The sequence below is a fragment of the Podarcis bocagei genome, assembly GCF_964188305.1.
Source record: "Podarcis bocagei genome assembly, chromosome: 7".
Taxonomy (NCBI): Eukaryota; Metazoa; Chordata; class Lepidosauria; order Squamata; family Lacertidae; genus Podarcis; species Podarcis bocagei.
Genome location: NC_138132.1, coordinates 56,924,127 through 56,944,643, shown reverse-complemented (window position 1 = coordinate 56,944,643; position 20,517 = coordinate 56,924,127). Strand labels below are relative to the sequence as shown.

The window sequence follows — 20,517 nt, the reverse complement described above, 5'->3', positions numbered from 1 at the left end:
TTGCCAGCAAGTAGCTTTTCCAGACAAGTAACTTCTCTGAAAATGACCGTATGAAGTTATAGCTAATTCATTTTCCCCACTCCAATCTGATGACTATAACTCATTATAGCATTTTATTGATCAGCTCAGCTGTGTACGTCCTTATAGGGAGCAAGCTCAATAACACTCAATATTACATTTTTATTACACCCAAGCTGCTTGGCTCGCCTGCACATTTTTTCTTCTTTGGTTTCTCTGAGATTCTGCCAGTGCAGAAAACAAAACAAAAGCAAATGCCCCCATTCTCAAATTGAAACACACAACACATCACTGTACCAAAGACAATCTTTTGCAGCCTAGTGTTCACTCAATCAGCTGCCTGCAGTCTAAGAACACAAGACAAGGAGGAGAGCCCTGCTGGACCAGGCCAAAGACCCATCAAGTTCAGCATCCTCTTCACAAAGTGGTCCACTAGATGTCCATGGGAAGCTTGCAAGCATAACCTGAGCACTACTACCTCTTAAAACTTGTGATTCCCAGCAATTGGCATTCAGAGTTATACAGCTTCCATAGTTTATCTACTGTGTGAAGAAGTACTTTCTTTTGCCTGCCCAGAATCTTTCAACAATCAGCTACATTGAAGCAGCGCAGAAATGCAAAGAAAAGCAAATTAAAGCTGGACTGAATTTGCTATGAAAATAATTTTGGTTGAAAATTTGAGAGTGCTTTTTCAGGACTTGACTGAACTGTTGGAGAATTTCAGTCTTCCTGATCAAAAAATAATTAGTGGAATGCCCCACTCCACCCCAGTTTCTGCATTTCAGAATAATATATTGTATAGAACTTTAAAGACGCCCTGTAATAAAATTGTTGTATCTACCTGCCTACAGTTTAGCAGGCTCAGCTGAATGTGGAGGGACTGCTGTGCCTGCAAATTTCATTCACTTCTGTGAAAGCAAAAAAAATCAAAACTATAGCCATTTGTAGTTCCCCCATTATAGTGAATGGGGAGGCAGAGTTTCATTTTTAACAAATGTAATTTGGTCCCAAATAACAAGTCAAATTGTAAAGAAATGTTTTGGCTCTGAAACAGATTGAGCTGCTTCCCAAAGCTACATTCACAGGTACAGTACAAGTAAACACTTGTGGCCTGGGCACACCATTGATGTTTATTTACTTGTAAAGCAAATTAAAAATGAATGCATGAATCCCCATTCCTTCCTGATGTCTTTTTATGACAAGTGAATGGAAATACAGACATGAATGGTAGAAGCAAAAGTCATTTCATTTTTGTTTTCCCATTATTTCCTCATTGGAGAGATTTCCTGAAACTGCCAAGAGGCGCAGCATTAGGTTTATTAGGAATGAAGGTTGATACATTCCTAGAAAATTCTATAGGAGGGGGGATCTTCGAGTGTTCTGAATGTGGTGAGGCATGAACATTCTCCAATATGAAGCAATGGTTGAGGTCACAACGGGAGTATTAAGTCCACTTCTGGGCATTGTGTTAAAAGGGCACTGACATACTAGATCAGGTCCATAGTGGGGCAACCAGAATGGTGAGGGGTCTGATACCAAGTCCTTTGAGAAATGGTTTGAAGAAATAGGTTTGTTTAGACAAGAAAAAAATGAGGACAATAGCAGAACATCTGATTTGTGTGCAGAAGGCCTCAGGTTCAATCCCCATCATCTCCAAATGTGTCCATTGAAGACCGCTGCTAGAAACCTTAGTAAGCTACTGCTACTGTAGACCACACCGGGCTTAATAAACCATGGGTCTTACTCAGCATAAGGCAGATTTAACTGTTCAAACACTATCCTAGGCAGCTAAGAAGGACCATAGCTCTTTAGTTATAGCTTCTGTTTTGCAAGCAGAAGCTCTCTGGTTCAATCCTCAACATGTCTAGGTAGGGCTGAGAGAGACTCCCTACCTGAAACCTTGGAGAGCTGCTTCCATTCAGTGCTAAAAGGACAAATGATCTAACTCAGTATAAGGCAGCTTCCTTTATTCCTATATTATCCTCAAAATGCAAAGTCTCTGCTCTGGTGGGTGGTTTTCCAAGCCTGCCAAGATGGGTTGCTCAAAAGAATGTGGTGGTGGCCTGTGGTTCAGCAGCACAGCATGTGCTTTGCATGCAGGAGGTTCCATGTAGGGTTGGGAGAGAGACTCCCTGTCTAAAACCCCAGAGCTGCTGCCAGTCAGTGTAGACCATACTGAGCTAGATGGCCCAATGATTTCACTTGGTACAAGGCAGTTCCTCTGTTCTTAAGATTAAGCAGGGACGTGGTAGCTGTTTATCTCACTAACTACATTTCAGAAGATGGGGCAGATTTGTTCCCTGTTTCTCTTCCTACCCAGGGAGTGGAAATAGTATAGAACTACAGCTAAGCAGTTGTTGGAATTTTGAACTGTAAGAACTGTTTGACAGTAGCTTCAAATTATCAAGAGATGAGATGGGGTTGTCTTTCCTGGATGTATTTAAACAGAGGCTGACCAGCCATCTGACAGACATAATGCTGTTTCATACTGCAATGTAGGTCCATTGTTGAACAGAGAGTTTCATTATATGACCTCCAATATCCCTTCCAACTCTCCAGTTATAAGGTTTTTGTCCTGAGTACACTCAGTCTAAGGAGGACAAATGGTTGGTAGTTTAATTCTTTATTGACAGAGCACACACTTACAGTAGCTCCTAAGGTGCACTGAACACACACAAACACATGCTTCTGTTGACCAAGTAACTGGCTCCTGACACATCCTACACCTCCCCAATCTCTTTCCCTTCCACCAGCCCTGGCTCCTTCCTTGCTGGTGGCACAAATCCCCATAAATTGTTAACCCTCTTCCTCTTGATCAGCCTTGGCCGTCCTGCCTCTATTATGCATTCCTTGTATTCCCAGCAGTTACATGAAACTTAGAGGATACCCTCACCTCCACCCCACCCCACCCTTTACATTTGCTTATATAATATAAATTATTTGTATTTTGCAAGTCTGGTTCCTTCAGGAGCAGTGCAACACTCCTTTGGGGAGTGCTGCAAGCTACATGCCATCTGGAGGAAAATTCCAAAGTTGTAGAGATCGGCCAGGTCTCCATTGTAATCAGTGCCAAAGCAAAACAAATTAAACATTTATGAAACAGTAACAAAAGAAAACAATTTCCACAATATCAAGTGGAAAAAGAAGCAAACGGGCCTGCTAGAAAGGAAAGCAAGTAAAAAAAGCTAACACTTCACAAGTGCATACCCCTGTCCCAATACCTGCATAACTTCTGATAAGTTCAGCAAACCTGTGGTATCATGCATCCTGGGACTGTTCCATCCCCCACATGGGTTTTCTTTTTCCCCTGCAGAAGATATTCAATACCACTTTGGTATTTGACCAAAGCACTTTTTTAAGGCTCCTTCCAGCCAGAAGACAAACCCTTGCTGCCATCAACTGATTCAGTGGAGCTGTCTCTCACAGTACCCAATCTCCCCACACTCACAGGAGTCAAAGATTGCAAAATCAGGTGGTGCCTATTTTATAAGCCAGCCAGTAAGCTTTCCTGGGGAGGTGGGGATTACTAAACTAAAGCTCAATCAACACATAGAAGATTTCAGTTGGATTCAGGTGCTTACAGAGACAAGGTTTGGTATAGCTACCCTGGGATCTCCCCAAGGAGCTGCAGGGGATCTGGATTCCCAATTGACTTGGCCTCTTGATGACATCTGGCTAGGCTTCTTCTGAGCCATGGCCTCTCAAAGACCAGGACATTGATAGTATCACACTTTCCCCTCTAACTGCTTTCATTTAAAGCAAAGCACTTCATCCTGGATTCTCATACTGTCCATGTTCACATCCTGCTTGCAGATTAATCTGAGGCATCTGGTTGGCCTCTATGGGAAACAGGATACCAGACAAGAGGGTCTCTTGACCTGACTAAGCAGGGCTCATGGTCTTTTTTATGTACAAAGACAGTTTAAACCAGTGTTTCCCAAACCTGGGTCTCCAGCTGTTTTTGGACTACAATTCCCATCATCCCTGACCACCTGCTAGCTAGGGGTGATGGGAGTTGTAATCCAAAAACAGCTGGAGACCCAAGTTAGGTAAACCCTAGTTTAAACCAGTTGCTGAGTGAGACCCACATCAAGAGGAATATTGGTGAGTATCAGTGTCTGGGGTAGAGCAACAAGGGGGAAGACCTCTTGTCTTCAGCTCTTCTTGGAAAACAATACTTTATGATCTAGCAGGGGGCTTCATATGTTCTTAAAGTCCACCAGCTCTCACAGCAATGTAACATGCATCAGGGTTAAAATCCTACTGAATACAGAAATAACCAAGTGTAAAACTCTTCCCTATTACATTCAGCTATTTAAGTATGGCAATGTTGCAATGTCACCCTAGCCCGCATCTGATTCAGTTGATCCAACAATAAGTATTGTGATTCAAGGGCTGAGTTTGCCACTTGAAATGTTAAGGTTATTCCAAGCAACCTTTTCCTGAATTTGACAAAAAGGGAGGGGGGTTGTGGTGGATGAATACAGAGCTGCTGATAAACATCTCATAAGTGCTTTGCCCTTCAAATGTAATGCAACTGTGAAAAAGGTCAAATGAGGCACCTTCCCATATTTACTGCCAGATGTGCATATATATAAAAAAACAATTCCTTCTTACAAATCTGTTAAGTGCTCTAGTGCACACAAGAACTCTGCCCCCACATCTTGCAAAACACAAACCATTGCAACCACATATAGGAATTTTAGAGGTAAGTGTGCTAGTGTTGCTTTAGATATGGCAATTGGAACCCATCTCAATTAGTGGAAATTACTTTCTGTACCAAATTAGATGTTCCAATGAAAAAATCTATCCATTCCACAAACAAACACCAGGCTTCTCTCTCCAAAATAAGGCAAGAGTCAATTTATCGCATTCCATTTATTTATTATTCTGTAGACTCACTTTTGCCAATGTTTTACCTTCCCCTTTATTCCAGATGATGAAAGAATTTCTAAAATCAATTTTGGTACTGAAACACATGCAGTTAATTGCAGTTTCCCTTCACCTCACCATTTTTTTTATCTTCCACATTACTGATGCCCGCATATAAAACACTGCAAAAAAACCATTTTGGTGAGCCCATACCTAGGACTAGATCAATATTCTTTTTGTATGGTGCTTTACTGATGTTCACATGAGCTCCTATGACCAGTAAAGCAAAATTCAAAAAGAATTTAACACAACCAGTTAGACAACCACATGAATAGGGCTTTTTGTAGTTTTAATCATGATGCACAACTACAAGTGGATGATGGTAAGCCAGCACACAAAAGGAATTCAGCATGCATGTAGTTCCATCAATATTGCTTTTTTGTAGTGGTGGTATTTATTTATTTATTTTATTTTATTTACATGTTAACACAAGGAATTCCACTGTACTAATTAGACCACTATGGTTTTTGGTGGCTCTCCAGTAACTTACACTGGGTTACTTCTTCGTCCTAGATTCCATAAACTGAGCTTAGGATCTTATGCATGCAAGACATATACCCTACCACTGAACTAGAACCAGAAAAGCAGGGAAAGTAGGAGAAGTTATGAATAGATTGAAGGAAATAAAATCTGCAGCAAACAATTCTTGCACATGTTCTTCACAGCATTTTGGTATAAGTATAAGATAGAGGATTCTAATGCACTGATTTCACTCTGAAAGTAAGACTGGGTCATTCAGTACTTTAAAATTCAGAGATAAATTGGGTTGGAGGAATTTCAGAAGCACCACTAATCCAAATACACTAAAAAAATAAAGATCTGCTCAGTCACATTGGTGGTGGCCATGGATAACTCTGCAAAGGCAAATGGTAACAATCAATTTAGGTTAAGGTCAGCAGATTTTATCACTCACCTTGCCCACGGGCCTTGGAAATGGAGATCTCTGGTTTTCAGGAATTAAGATTGGAGTTGCCACAATGGACCTCCTTTGCCTTACAATTCCAAGGCTGCCTTCTGCCTTAAAGATTTCCTAAAGAAAGAAGGAAAGAATAATGAGATTAATTAGCCCAAGGCTTCTTAGGACAGCATAATTTATTATCCATCTTGAACATATTTTTTACTTCTGAATAAAAGCATCCATGAGCCAGAGTCCTACTAATAGACTTTCTCAACCTTCATTAGCTGTAGAAGTATTGTTAGTTCAAGACACAGGATCAGGCTTCTGATTAATGAAGATCATTATTAAGCTTCTTCAAGTGAAATCTTCAGGATCGGCCTATTTATGAGAATGTCAATAATGACAGATAATTCATGCTTTACTTTGCATCCCTATAACCACATTGTGTCAAGAAAGCAGTAGTGATTATATTAGCAGCTCTCCATTTCTGCTGAAGGAAGGTATGGGAAGAGAAATGCCAGCACAAGTGACTGAGACTGTCAGCCTGTTTGATCTGATTGCAGAAGTGTGTGGGTCACAATTTTGAAGTAAGAGTACAACTGTGCCTGCAGGAACACAGAATGTTGGTATTGGCTGCATCCTGGATAGGTGTTCATGTATCAGGATGTCTCAGAAGAGGAAGTCTAATGATGCCCCACATTTTATGTTGGAACTTGCCATTACTTTCTGAAGCAAGGGTTGGATCCAATGCTAATTCTACTCAGAATAGATGTGCTTCTCCAGTCAAAAGAATGTGCACATAAATGCATATGTTATGAGAAAGTGTGCATATGAATGCATATGTTAGTGAGAATCACATACAAAAATGCATTATATTAGGTGAAACTGCTTGCAGAAATGTGTATATTAGTCAAATATGCATGTAGAAATGTATTTATTAGCAGAAGTTCGCACCAAAACACTGACAAATTTCTATGAGATTTATTTTTAAATAATAATCACAAAGTGCTCCAGAAACATGAAGAACTAAATTTATGACTAGAAAAAGAGAAACAGAGAGAACCAACATTGAACATATTAGACAACTCCTAGTAATAACCAGAGTCAGCATTAATAGGCCCCAGCATATCTATTTTAGCCTAGATCCTGGTGCTGGGCTTTAGCCCCAAAACCCAACCTTAGCTACACCACTGGTCAGGAGAACTGCACAGGCACAATCTTCTCTTGCCATCATATGTCACCTTCCATTATTTATGAAAGATTCATGCTAACACTGAATTTGCCTCCATCCTCAGACAGTTGCCTTGGTTCTTTGGCCTTTCATTGTATGGGATATTGAGGATCTTGAGCACTGCAATGCTTTGCCTTTTAATTTCACTCTCTCCAAGGAGGTGTGTGTGTGTGTGTGTGTGTGTGTGTGTGTGTGTGTGTGTGTAAGAGAGAGAGAGAGAGAGAGTCCACACACATGCAAAGACACACAGTTGATGTGTCAAGGAAAACTGAAGTCTGTCGAAAAGGCAAAATATGTGATGCAGCAGAAGTAAGCTTTCAAATCCACTTTGAAAGTGAAGACAGACAGAGGGGCCCAGCTGCCATGTATCTGTGGCAGAGGTTAGAAGACTTACATGAATCAGACTTCTGTATTAAAAACAGTAGGAACAACAACAACATCCACCCTTGTGGATTCCTGGGAGTCAATCCAGGACCATTTACATGTATGCAATACTAATTACCTAAACAAGATTGCAGCACCTGCATCAGTGATGACAAAAATTTACCCAAAATCCCCCTTTTAACAAAAGAAGGCCTTCTGGATACCAAGGACCTATGTCCCACACAAATCTTATCAAAAGTCAAGGGGCATAGCTCAGTGGAAGAGTACATACATTCAATTCCTAGCACTCCAAATTTGGCAGAGGAAAAGGTCTCAATTAAGAGGGCTGAAAAAGGCCCCTTTAATATCTTGGAGAGATGCAGATCTAGACTAGATGGATTAATGGTTCAATGTATCTTCATACATTTTGCACACACTATAAACACATATCCTTTGACTATCATGCTAATCACATAGCACTTTTCAAAAGAAACATTTTCGCTCCAACACCATAGTATCAAGGTGTTTGATTTCCTACTGAATATGAGCAATAACTTGTCTGTCATCATGGCTCATGCTCACAGTGACACAGAAATTGTTTTTGTGGACTCCAACTAAACAGATTTAAGGTCCATCTAAAGTGGAATGCTGCTTGGGCATAATGTTTTTCCCCCTTGCTGTAGAATTCTCCATTCTGTTTGTTTGTTTCTTTATTTTTTTGCTGGGGAAAGTCCATTTGGGATCCTAACACATTCAAAATTTGAATGAATGACCTGGCCACTTCTTGGTAGCAGACACCATTAGTCTTAGCAAGGAAAACTTCATTAGAAGCCGTCATGGGTATGAGTCAGACAGCTGGGCCGTTGCCTATTTGTCACAATAAGAGTTGGAATCATCATTGGCGTGGCAATCAGTAACCTATTATGGCTGACCAGGAACCTGTGTTCCATGTTGATTAGCTATATATTAGGTTTGATTGTGTAGATCTGGGGCAGGAACGTGGCTCCTTCCCCATAAGTTTATGAAATGGCTGCAAGCAAAAAACCCATGAAATTGCAAAGTGGAAACTAACATTCATGATGTTAGTTGAAGAGTCTACAACAGGGCTAGGGAGCTTAATTAATCATTCAAGACCTCCTCATTTGACCCACAATGCCATTTCAACCAAACCATGCCCACCTGCTCTACAGCTAACATCATGTGTGGGATGTCAGGGGCTGGCAGAGCCAGGAGCAGGATAAGCCTGGGGGAGCACAGAATGGGGAGAAGACGATCCCAGGGAAGGGCCCAGCAGGTTGTGGTGCCCACTGGCAGGAGAGGGAGAATGGGAGGCTAGTGATACAGAGGGAGAGAGGCAAGAAACCCTAGAGGACCATTGCCAGTCAGTATAGACAATATTTGTCATTTCCCCTGCTTCTGGAAGGAAGACTATGATTTGGATAAATTACTTCTGGAGGACTCTTCAGCACCTGCTTCTTCTCTGTACCAACCTGAAAGCTAGATAGACCAGTCTCTCTCTCTCTCTCTCTCTCTCTCTCTCTCTCTCTCTCTCTCTCTCTCACACACACACACACACACACACACACAATCACTGCAGTTCCAGAGGAGGATTTTGTATTGGATGACTGGGAAATCATTTTGTCTGTGTCGCAATACCTTCCCTGCCTGCCAGGAGTTCACACGGATCCTGTCGGACATAATTAATATCTGTCAAGTGTGCCAAGTACAAATTATCCCAAGCACCACTTGATTGTTATCATAGACTCTATATTGGCAGTTAATACTTTCAAAAATGTTTGCCAAATCATTAAAAATCTTTGTTCTTATTAACAGCCCTCTCAAAGACTCTGCAGTGCTCCGGGCTTCATAACTGAGCAAAAAGAACAGCTGTTCAAATAAATCTCAGATCAATGAATAAAGGTTTTTTTTTTTAAAAAATAAATAAATTCAGACCTATCTACGTAAATCTTACCCAGGTACAATCACCTCACACTCCCAGCCCTCCCCATACCCCCCCCCCCAAGATAAGAAAATAAACTTGATAATTAATTAGATTTGAAAGATTCTGCCCTTTTAGAACTAGTTGAAGGACTCTGGACCATCCTCTAAAACAGGTTTGGGGAAGCTTCAGCCCTCCATATGTTACTGAATTACAACTCCCAACAGATATAGGAGAAGGCTAGCCATAAAGCAGGGGTGGTTAACCTATCATCCTCCATATGTTAGAATCCAGTTCCCAAGGGGCATGGTGTCTGGATCCGATGAGTGTATTCCAGAGCACTACCATTAGCCACCCATGTCATAAAAGATGGAAAGATGGCATCCAAACAATCTGTTACTTTGATGCTCCAGATACTACAATAAGCAATCTGAAGTTGAGTCCCAACAGAGATACACAGAAGTCTTGGGGACACACACAAACACACACACACATGCAGATCAGACACACGTTAGTAAGATGGTCCGTCTCCATTCACAGGATGCTTAAGAGAGTGAAGTCTCTAATGATTCTTTCTATGGCACAACAATCTTCCACCCTTTTCTGAATGTTCTAAGGTTTTCGCATCTAATGGTTCTGGTGGTCCAATGGTCACAGAGCAGTAAAACCCAGCTTATTTTTAGGATTCTGTCATGGAATCTCACCAACCAAAATGTCAACTGGAATCACTCCAGGTGTTTGCATACTTTGTTATAAAACGTAGGTCAGGATCTCAGATCTTTCTACCCTTAATCAATGTTTTGTGGGGGCATTCTCTAGTCTAGTTAAAAATGATTCATATCTGTAAGGCAAGCTGAATGAGACTTGAGCATTACACAGCACAGTAAATGATTTACATCTTGTCAGTCTCATGCCATTAGTCATAATGCCATGGCCGCATACATCTCAATAGAATGCAGTTTCAGCTCAAATTCATTAGTTTCCAAGCAGCTTCATTGTCTGAAGCTCTGGAGAAAGAAATGTGATCAGTCAATCAGTTTCACGCCTCCTATTGCTCTCATATTCTTTCCTTAAACTGTAGATATAGGTTATTTCCCTGAAAAAATATACCGCAGCAATTAATTTCCTCACTGGGAATGTTAGCACTGGCTTTCAGATAAATTCTCTTTGCTTCTTGATTCCATATGTCCCAGTGAAGTATCTCCCAGAGCCAGAAGTTTAGAGATTATTTAGAAACATTTATTGGAAATTCTAATAGATTAGACAGTAAGGAGATGGCCACAGGGTATGGTTTGAAAGTGCACGAGGCTGCTCCTTTGATGACACTAAGCAGGTCTGGGTTTGTGTTTGGTCTGGGACAGTGCTTGAATGGGTGGCCACCTTGGAAGCACATGTATGATGCCTTTGGCTCCATGATTGCTGAAAGGTGGGTTATATAAAATAAATAAATGAAATTAAATGCAGGGTAGTGGTGAGGAGCTCGGGCCAGCAGGACAAATGTAGCCCTCCAGGTCCCTTGGGACTCTTCTCAGGCCACCCCCCACCTCCTGCGCAGTGTTTTAAAAAATGCAACCTGTTACTGCATTACTAGGGATGCGGGTGGTGCTGTGGGTTAAACTACAGAGCCTAGGACTTGCCGATCAGAAGGTCGGTGGTTTGAATTCCCGCGACAGGGTGAGCTCCCATTGCTCGGTCCCTGCTCCTGCCAACCTAGCAGTTCGAAAGCAGGTCAAAGTGTAAGTAGATAAATAGGTATCACTCCGGCAGGAAGGTAAACGGCGTTTCCATGTGCTGCTCTGGTTCGCCAGAAACAGCCTAGTCATGCTGGCCACATGACCCGGAAGCTGTACGCCAGCTCCCTCGGCCAGTAAAGCGAGATGAGCGCTGCAACCCCAGAGTCAGCCATGACTGGACCAAATGGTCAGGGTTCCCTTTACCTTTACCTTACTGCATTACTATGTAGACAATGAAGTGCTCTAGACCCCATTCACTATAATGGGGGAATCTAATAATTGTTATTGACACCCCTCCTTTAGGCCAACTTTGAGAGACTGTTAACTGACTTCATGGTAAGCTTTATGCTAATGAATTTCCTTTGAATATATTTTAACTGAATTCTTCTTCTTCTTCTTCTTCTTCTTCTTCTTCTTCTTCTTCTTCTTCTTCTTCTTCTTCTTCTTCTTCTTCTTGCAATTAATTTCCCACCCTCCACCTTAAAGTCCCAGGTTGGGGTAGAATAATTAAAACGCAACATTCATATTCAAATGCAATATTACACAATATTTAAAAACTTTAAAACAAAACTACAAAGTAAGGTGTGTTCTATTGTACATGTGTGTGTTTTTGCAAACCACTTTGAGCACACCTGTATATTTGGAGAATGTCATATATAAATAAACTGACTGTGCCTTCCACCCACACTATATATATATGTGTGTGCGTGTGTGTGTGTGTGTGTTAAAAAAGTAAATATAAATGTGTGTGCATTGTCCAATATGGATCTCATTCCATTATGAGAATGAAGCACTAAAGCAATTTCTCGTTTCCCTTAAGCAGTAGTGCAGCATGTAAAAATTACTTTTAGATATTTTATTGGCTCTGCCATACAGGGCCCTGGTAGTCTAGGTCTGTGCTGAAATAAAAATGATCCATCTGGGTCTATTGATGCACTGCTGGCATCTGTGCACAGGGAAGCCACTTTAAACAAATATAATGAGAAGAGAAGTTCATGCACGCAGCGGGTGCACTTTGCAAATTCTTTCTGGTGTTCGATGGATAGCTTGCGACCAGAAATATCCCCATCTCTAAACAAAGGAACACAGCAAGATATAACAAGTGGCATCAACTTGCAGGTTAGATGGGTGAGGTGAAGTGAATGATTGTATCCCTGAAGTCACAGTGGTGCACCCAGCTCCCTGCCTTTGGTGAAAAATCAGTTTTAGTACCCTAAAACTCAACCAGTAATAGGAGTGATTTATGCCCCCTGCCCTTCATTTTCTCTCTCACTTATTTGGCAGAGTCTGTTTTTGCACAGTATTATGCCCAGAAATTGACAAAAAGGGATGAGACACACAGCTTCTTTGTACAGATGGTGGAAAGGGCAGGGAAGATGGGGCTGGTGCTTTGTCACAACTCTTGTGGCAGAGCACATCCGTTGGCCTCATCAGAGCTCAGGTTCAGTATCCATCCCCCTCAATTAAAAAGATTCCATGTAGTACAGCTGAGAAAGACCTACGTCTGCTTGAGAGACTTTGCTGGTCCAAGCAGACGAATCAGGACTAGATGGACCAATAGGCTGATTTGGCATGAAACAACCTCATAGAGCCTGTGTCTCATATTTGGGGCAAATATTTCAAACCACAGAGATGGATATTTCCGAGCCAGCAAATGCAAAATCTGGCAAAACTGCTAAATAAAAACTCATTCTGATATATGGATACTTGGCAATTAAGTATTGCTGTATTCAATCGTGTTTGCTCCCTTGCAAGTGTGTTTCAGATTGTGGAATAAATAATTTATTCAAAGAAGGGTCTTCTGAACCGTGTCTGTGTGTGTGTGTGTGTGTGTGTGTGTGTGTGTGTGTGTTCAAGTAGGATACCATCGCTACTGGTGCTCGTTGCACCCTGAAGTTCGTTTCATCCCAGCCACAAACTTAATGCTGTTTCTTTTAAGCATGCTCACTGCAATGCATACAAATGTCAAATTTTCTGTGAAAGGCTCATTTTGTCAGAGTTCATAGGCATTCTCTGAAAAGGGCCCTGAGTGGAAGAGCTCTTGTTCGAACTCCTCCATGCTGCAGTCTGAATGTCGAGTCGTAAAGGAGGTCTAGTAATCGAGAGAGGATCCTGACCTTCTCTCCTTTAGCCACTGGCATCTGCCAAAAACAGCCTTTGAGAAGAGGGTCGTAAGGAATGAATGCTCATCGTAGTGCTCCTGTATTCCCACTCTAAGCCAAGCCTGCCAGGGCTGACAGTTGAAATGGTGGTCCGTGATGAAGACAAAATGCTCACATAGAAGGAGGCCAAGGCCAAACTGCTCGTTTTGAAACAAGCTAAACTCTGAAACAGAATCCAAAGAGCTAGGAAATGTAAGTGCATCAATCCACTTCACACTTCACACATTTACTCCTCTATTCAAATTAATTAACGGGCATTAACTGCTTAGTGCTAAGAGCTTAGCAATTCTGCTCGGGGATACAAATAAGGGCAAATGTTGGCAAAGAGATTGGGTGCAACTTTGCATCACGCAGTCTGGATAACATGCTGGCCAGATGCAAAGGCTTGGCCAGAGAGATAGATGCTTCACTGCAGACGTACTCCAGGGGTGCGCAAAGAAGGGATGTGCAAAGAAGACTCTTGCTTTTATTTTCCTTGAAGGCTTTGTTCACACAGTTTATTCCATTTCCCTGATGTTCGGCTAACTGTTAATTTCTGCATTACATTTGAACTTCCACATGATGTGGATACCACTTCCAGTAAGCTAATGGAAGGTAGTGCATGTTTACTATTCATTTCCACATGATTTGATTCCAGAAAACAATCAATTTCCAGCTCCCTTAACCCAGAAAATGTGGGAGCAAAGTGAAGAAATTGGGGGTTGAAATATGCATTTGCTGTTTTCACGGGAGCATTATGTGGGAACAGGAGCCCACATGTGCAGAAAGGGTGGAGGAGGGATGACATTGTCCAATGACATTCATTGTTGTCTCACAGCATGTCCACTAGTGTGAATTAAATTTAGTGTGACATGCCAGTCTATCTGTCAAAAAGCCACAGTTTTATGACGCAACAGGAACTGCAATGTGAAAGGAACCTTAGAAAATGGCACAGAACCACTAGCATTATATTCAGGAAAAGTAATGCAATATCTCCCATATTAGAATGCACCCAAATAATCATTTGGCTCTCTTTAATATTTTCTTAGAACATATGCATGAGAAGAATCTTCCATATGTACTGCAAACTACTCTTGGGGCAATTTTGCAGATCTACAACAAAACTACTCTTTAAAAAAAGAAAGAAAATATATTTTTTTTTATCTGATTGAGATAGGCTGTATTGGACAAACAGGCCAAACCCTATGCCAAAGGATAAACAGACATAAATCTGACATCAGGAATCACAAGACAGAGAAGCCTGTAGGAGAACACCTCGATCTCCCAGGAAATTCAGTTTTGTTGTTAAGTCGTTTAGTCATGTCTGACTCTTCGTGACCCCATGGACCACAGCAAGCCAGGCACTCCTGTCTTCCAATGCCTCCCGCAGTTTGGTCAGACTCATGTTTGTAGCTTTGAGAACGCTGTCCAACCATCTCGTCCCCTTCTTCTTGTGCCCTCAATCTTTCCCAACATCAGGGTCTTTTCCAGGGACTCTTCTCTTCTCATGAGGTGGCCAAAGTATTGGAGCCTTAGCTTCACAATCTTCAATACAGGATCTCAAAGCAGCTGTCTTATTACCAAAGAATTTCAGAAATAGACTTGAAAGAGAAGTTGCTGAATTACAACTTATTACTAAACTGAAAACTATGGAGAAACCTAGTCTGAATAGAGATATTGCATTCTTGTCTCTTTACATATGCTAAAGCTATTTTTGGTCATCTGCATACTATCCCTTGCTTTTTCCTGTAGGACTAATTGCAGTCATTAACAGTCGTCAACAGGTTTACCATACCCATAGAGTCAATCACCCATCTCCTGCTACCCTTCTGAGAAAAACTGCACCCCACCCTCCCACTATATACAGTATAAGGGTCTGGTGACTTCTGTTTCAGTGTATCTGAAGAAGTGTGCATGCACACAAAAGCTTATACCCAGAACAAACTTAGTTGGTCTCTAATGTGCTACTGGACAATTTTTTATTTAATTCTTTTCTCAGAATTGGATGCAATTCTCAAGCATGTGAAAACTGTTAGGATTTTTATCCACCCGTGCTGCTCCAGTATGTAGCACTATGTTGTTTATATCATGTGAGTGTCTGAGAGCGTGAGACAGGAAGTCTCAATACTGCTGGAACTTTAGTTTCACTTCTGTGTGTGATGCCTTTCTGTACTGCTGCTGAGAGAGCACAGACACGCTGATGGATTATTTGTATATAGACTGTAAAATGAAGTAGTTTAGAGCTACTGACTGTATCTTTCTTCTGCAATGAGTTGCCAGAAGACAAATGTGCTCCTCTCAGGAGGGAGTGGTCGCTTATCACCAGTCTCTCTGGACTGAGGGAGATTTACAGCCAGAGAATGACTGGGAGAGCCGCCCTGGTGTCCTGGGAAGTTGGTGGCCTTCCCGGGCATTTTTCCTAACAAAAACTTCACCCTCATTATTGGAGAATGGTCCAACTTAATAGAAGACATGAACTGTCTCTCATAAATAGCTAGTGCATGTGAAGCTGCCTTTCAGGGAAGTACAGTAATTACCTCCACCCACCCCTGCTAATGAGCAAACCCAAGAATCTCAAGCTTCCTAGGACCAGACTCTGAAAACCACTAACCTATGCTATAATGTCATGATGCAACCATGTTGCCTTATGGAAGCCTATTTTGAGCTTGCATCTGCATGGCTTCAGACTCAAAGCAGGGCACTTGCTTAAGAGCCAGTATTGATTTTCTTCATCATCTTTCTCCTCCATACCCACCCACTGCTTTCATTTCTCCACATTGCTCAAAAGGAATCAGTGCTGACAAGTTAATGAACTCCAGCTACAAAACACAAAGATAAGCTCAGGGATGGGTTTAGCACCTGCCGTGTTCTAATCACTTGAGGCCTTGCTTAGGTGAATGTTTCTTGATCGCTACAAGAGGTGGTGAAGGGAGGGAAGGAACCTGGAAAGTCTCCTCTCCATATCACTGTCTGCAAACAGAATGCTTACCACCTCACCAATTGCTGTTTACGGAACCCTATAGACTCCTCCCCTTCATGGTTCCTAACATGGTTCCTAACAAAACTGATTCCTACCATGTGAGCTTAGAATCCAAAGCCATTCTTCTAAATATGAAGAAGCTGTGAGTAACTGACATTTTTTCTTCATCAATGGGATCTGCGTGTTTTATATTAGTGATGTGTGAACGAGACAGAATGAGACAGTATCTCCAGCTTCCAAGATTGTAACTATGATAAACTAATTTGTAACCCATGATTTCTTGGATTTAAACATGGACTGCAATGCAGACAGAATTTCTCTAACTCATGGAGCTTCTTCCTTAAAAAAGAAAAAAAAAAGTTATTTTAGGGCAGTTTATGTAACTATGCCATTTTCTAAGTCCTTTTCAAAAAAGAAGAAGACTGGTCTTTTGCCATGAGCAATGCTAAGCCCCAGCCTGAGCATCAAATCCCATGTGCCTGCTATGCATTAACATTTCTTACAGTGCTAAAATGCCTAATGGTGTATCATTGAATATATTTCCTGACTCAGAATTCTCTCCTCTACCCTGACTGCATTTTTAAAATGTTCTCTCTCTCTCTGCTATGCACTTGCTCTGCCAAAGAAGGAACAAATGTGGGCAACCAAACTGCTCCATGGAGGATCCTCAGACATAACCTGCTTCTCAAATTGTTGAGAATGTGATATGCAGGCTAAATGTATTTATTTAGACCCAGCTTTTCAACCAAGATTGACTCCCTAAGTGTCTTAGAAATAAAATCCATACAAATGTACATTATGAATTTTAGGGAGTAGATTTTTAAGAAATAATAATAAAGTGGCATTGATCAACTTCAGCAAAACCCGTAGAGTGCATACATCAGTCACACATAAGAAGGAAAACTGAGCAGGGGGCAGCAAGTAACTAAATCATTGAATGCATTGCTAAGGCTTCAACTGGCCATGACATAGTCTCTCCATAAATAAGCAGGAGTGGCTGGAGGTCTGACATTGACTTCACTTCTATTTACATAGCTGATGTATGGGAGCCATACCTTGTCAAAATGATCATGTTTAGTTTGATCTCTAACAACCTTTCTGTGTTGCGTTAGATGCTGAGAAAGAGCCAGATCCCAAACTTTCCCTTGCCATCCCATCAGAGACGAACCTTTGAGGTATTTCCAATGGGAGGAGATCTCTAATCAGATAGCAATAAACAGCATGGCTGTTGGGTCCTTATGAACTGGGAGGGGGAGAGAAATGTATATTATGATTAGGAATATGTTGGTGTTTATGTAGACAAACACAAGGTGATGTTGCTGTTTCTTCTGACCATGGGCAGTTGGTGACTAAGAGTGTGTTCACATTACTGCCTTAGGCACAGTGGAGCTCCTGTCCGTCCCCATGGTGTGTTTCACAGCTCCACCCCCTCAGCTGTTCCTATCATCAGGGCTTAATTAGTGTCAGATCTGTTTCTGTTGTGAACACACCAGGCACTGATGGGATGGGGATATCGTTAACCTTATGCAAAGGCACCTTGGCTAGAAACAAATTAGGAATGGCTTATCATGAACTCCAAGTGGCGTGAAGCTGTTGTGAGAAAGGACACATCACAAACAGTGCTACCTTAGCACAAAACATAGGATACATATCCATTTAGGATAATGGTGTGTGGAAATGGGTTAAAGGCCCAGCCCTGGAAATCCAGGGAGGGCACAGCAAATGGGAATCTGAATACAGTTTAAGATTGTAGGTTCTTCCATTCAGGGGAAGCCCAAGGAGCTGCAGATGGGCTCAGAGACTGGCTGCTTTAAGGATTTGTGAAGGTAAGCAAGATAATGGATTTGGCCTAGTTTGTTCTGAAAGCACAGGCTACAGTCTGGCTGCAAATCTAAGCTCTGCCTGGATGGAGGTTGCCTGGGTGGGGCATGTGACTTCTTCTGAAACCTTTGAAGTACAAGTTACTACATACCACTATAATGTACCACATAACCGTGCATTGGTAGCAAATAAAATAGGTTCTCCCAGCATAGCACCATGAACAGTGCTCCACTGAGAAATGTATTATGGCAGCCCCAACTGATATATACATTTCAGAAACATAAGAGGAACAATAATGATGTTCATGTGACACTTTCCATACTGAGCATGCCTATCATTATCCAGCTATATACTGGCCAAGCTAAACCAATGGACCACTGTCTGTATAAAGACCTGCAGCAGATGGGCACATTCATCCCAGTCACAGAGGTTTAGCATTGTAGTCAGCATAGCTTCCATGCCAGCACCATGGAAAGGGGAATCTATGGGAGCTCCTGGTGACAGCAACTGAATCTACCCCTTCCACTGTCTTCTCTGGCTGGCTAGGCCTTGGAAGAGGTTGGAGATACTCTATTCTTCTAATGCCAGTGTAAGACAAGTTTAGCACCATAACACATAGATTTTTTACACCCAGGATAGACAGGGTGGAACTCTCCAGATGGCTACAGCTCACAACATCCCCAAACCCTGACCATGCCAGATGAGACCTGTAATCCAACATCGGAAGGGCACCACCATGGTGACCCCTGCTTTACACAGGTAGGTGTGAACAGCATGCATGTACATGAGAGGAATCTGCACATTTTGCTTGCTGAAGAGAGAGCTACCTGGGCAATGATAGGCTCAGGGGATGAAGTTAGTTTAGACGGAGCCAAAAGTGCACAAACATTTGAGTAACTATGAGTTAAAATGTATCGTGCAACTGACACTGGTCCCTCTGTTGGAACTGTGGTCTAGGAAACATGCACAATTTGTAAAGTTGCTTTCAACTTTGAACCTTTCCAAATATAATCACAAGTAAACTGAGCATATAAACAATTGATTTGCAGATGGAGAGAGAGATCTTGGACTGCATAACTCTATGTTTCTCAGCCTGAGTGCTTGCCACATAGCTATTTGCAAAATATTTCCAACAAATGAGCCAGAGGTTATTCGGGCATCCAGATTGCTGGACTGCACAGCTGGCTTGGGGAATGTTTTGCCATGCCCTTTAAAGGAAAGGGAACATCACTCCCCATATTTTCCATCTCTACACCTCTTGCCAAGAGAACAGGGTGGAGTACACATTGGTTCACAGCCCAAAATTCTGTCCGCCGGTCTTCATCAAGGAACTGCTGTGGGAAAGAGGAAAAGCTGGACCATCCCATGCAACTCGCCCATTGGAGTGGCATAAGCAAAACATGAAATGGTTTGCTTTTATGAGTCTGCGATACTTCATTACTGCAGTGGAAAAGCCAAGATAACAAGAGTTGTTGGTTTGTATTTCAGCTTCTTAAAAGGCAGACACTGGATGGTTTGGAACCAGACAACTGTTCAGGATGTTTCAAGAAAGGAAAGCATGCATCAAAGACCCCCTCACAATTAAAAATGGTTGATGTTGGCAGCAGAAACATTCATAATTGAATAGGGCAGAATGCAAATTAGGCAACCCAGTGAGCAGATCAGATAGGAAGACTGGCTAGATGGATGGACAGATTTGTTTTTCTGACTTTTCTTATGTTTTCAAACTAGAGGATACATTAGGTGTGATCAGTAGTGGCCAAATTTTATCAGTGACAGTGAGAACAAGGGGATAATTAACCATGCAAAGCTGCAGGGGGCAACTTAGACCATTTGCTATCTTGTGTATATGCATACTATATACACATTTTCTTTTGTATTTTCCTCTGTACTTAAGATTATGTTGCTTTATATGATTTTCTTTTTGCTCTTCTTTCAGGTCTGTTGATCATAATAACTGATTGGACTATAACTCTCATCAGCCCCAACCAGCAGGGAAGATGGGAGTTGCAGTCTTTGAATTAGATCCTTCCCTCCTTCCTTCCTTCTTTTTTAACAATGGTGCTGTCTCCGCCATATAGGGCGAGTGTACACTAGAAAATCATATGTATCACTTGATTCACTTGGCATTGCCTGAACCATTTGCCCATAATAATATTTGTTGCAGTGACTGCTCTCAACTCATAGCAGCCACCTTCTTCATATTGCTCCTGAGATTGTAAACCTCAGACCTAGAGAGTAAATGTGGCCCTCCAGAGTCCAGACTCTCCCCAGGCCACACTTCCTCCTTCTCAGGTCACAACTTTCACTGGCCCTGCTCCAGTTTCTCTGTCTGGCCAGCAAACAAGTAATGATTCCTGTCTCTAGCTTGCCCAGATGGAAACATGTGCATGCAGGAAGCTCTGCCTTGTGCATGGCTCAACTGCAGGCTGCTGCTCAGAGATGAAAGTCATGTCTGTTG

General features: G+C 41.8%; 1 protein-coding gene and 1 long non-coding RNA gene across 3 annotated transcripts in view; one reads left to right on the top strand and one right to left on the bottom strand.

The window, feature by feature from the left end:
* The window catches only part of CDH13 (cadherin 13), a 715,034-nt gene that overhangs the window by 380,362 nt on the left and 314,155 nt on the right, over window positions 1-20,517 (bottom strand). For both annotated transcript variants that reach the window (XM_081201168.1, XM_081201169.1), the window contains exon 4: window positions 5,864-5,980. In XM_081201168.1, coding sequence (XP_081057294.1) covers window positions 5,864-5,980 — 117 coding nt within the window. The remainder of the gene's footprint in view (window positions 1-5,863; window positions 5,981-20,517) is intronic.
* LOC308590952 overlaps window positions 16,314-20,517 on the top strand; it is a 36,352-nt gene continuing 32,148 nt past the window's right edge. Inside the window, exons 1-3 of the long non-coding RNA XR_014009965.1 lie at window positions 16,314-16,377; window positions 17,348-17,410; window positions 18,691-18,815. This is a non-coding gene — a long non-coding RNA (uncharacterized lncRNA). The remainder of the gene's footprint in view (window positions 16,378-17,347; window positions 17,411-18,690; window positions 18,816-20,517) is intronic.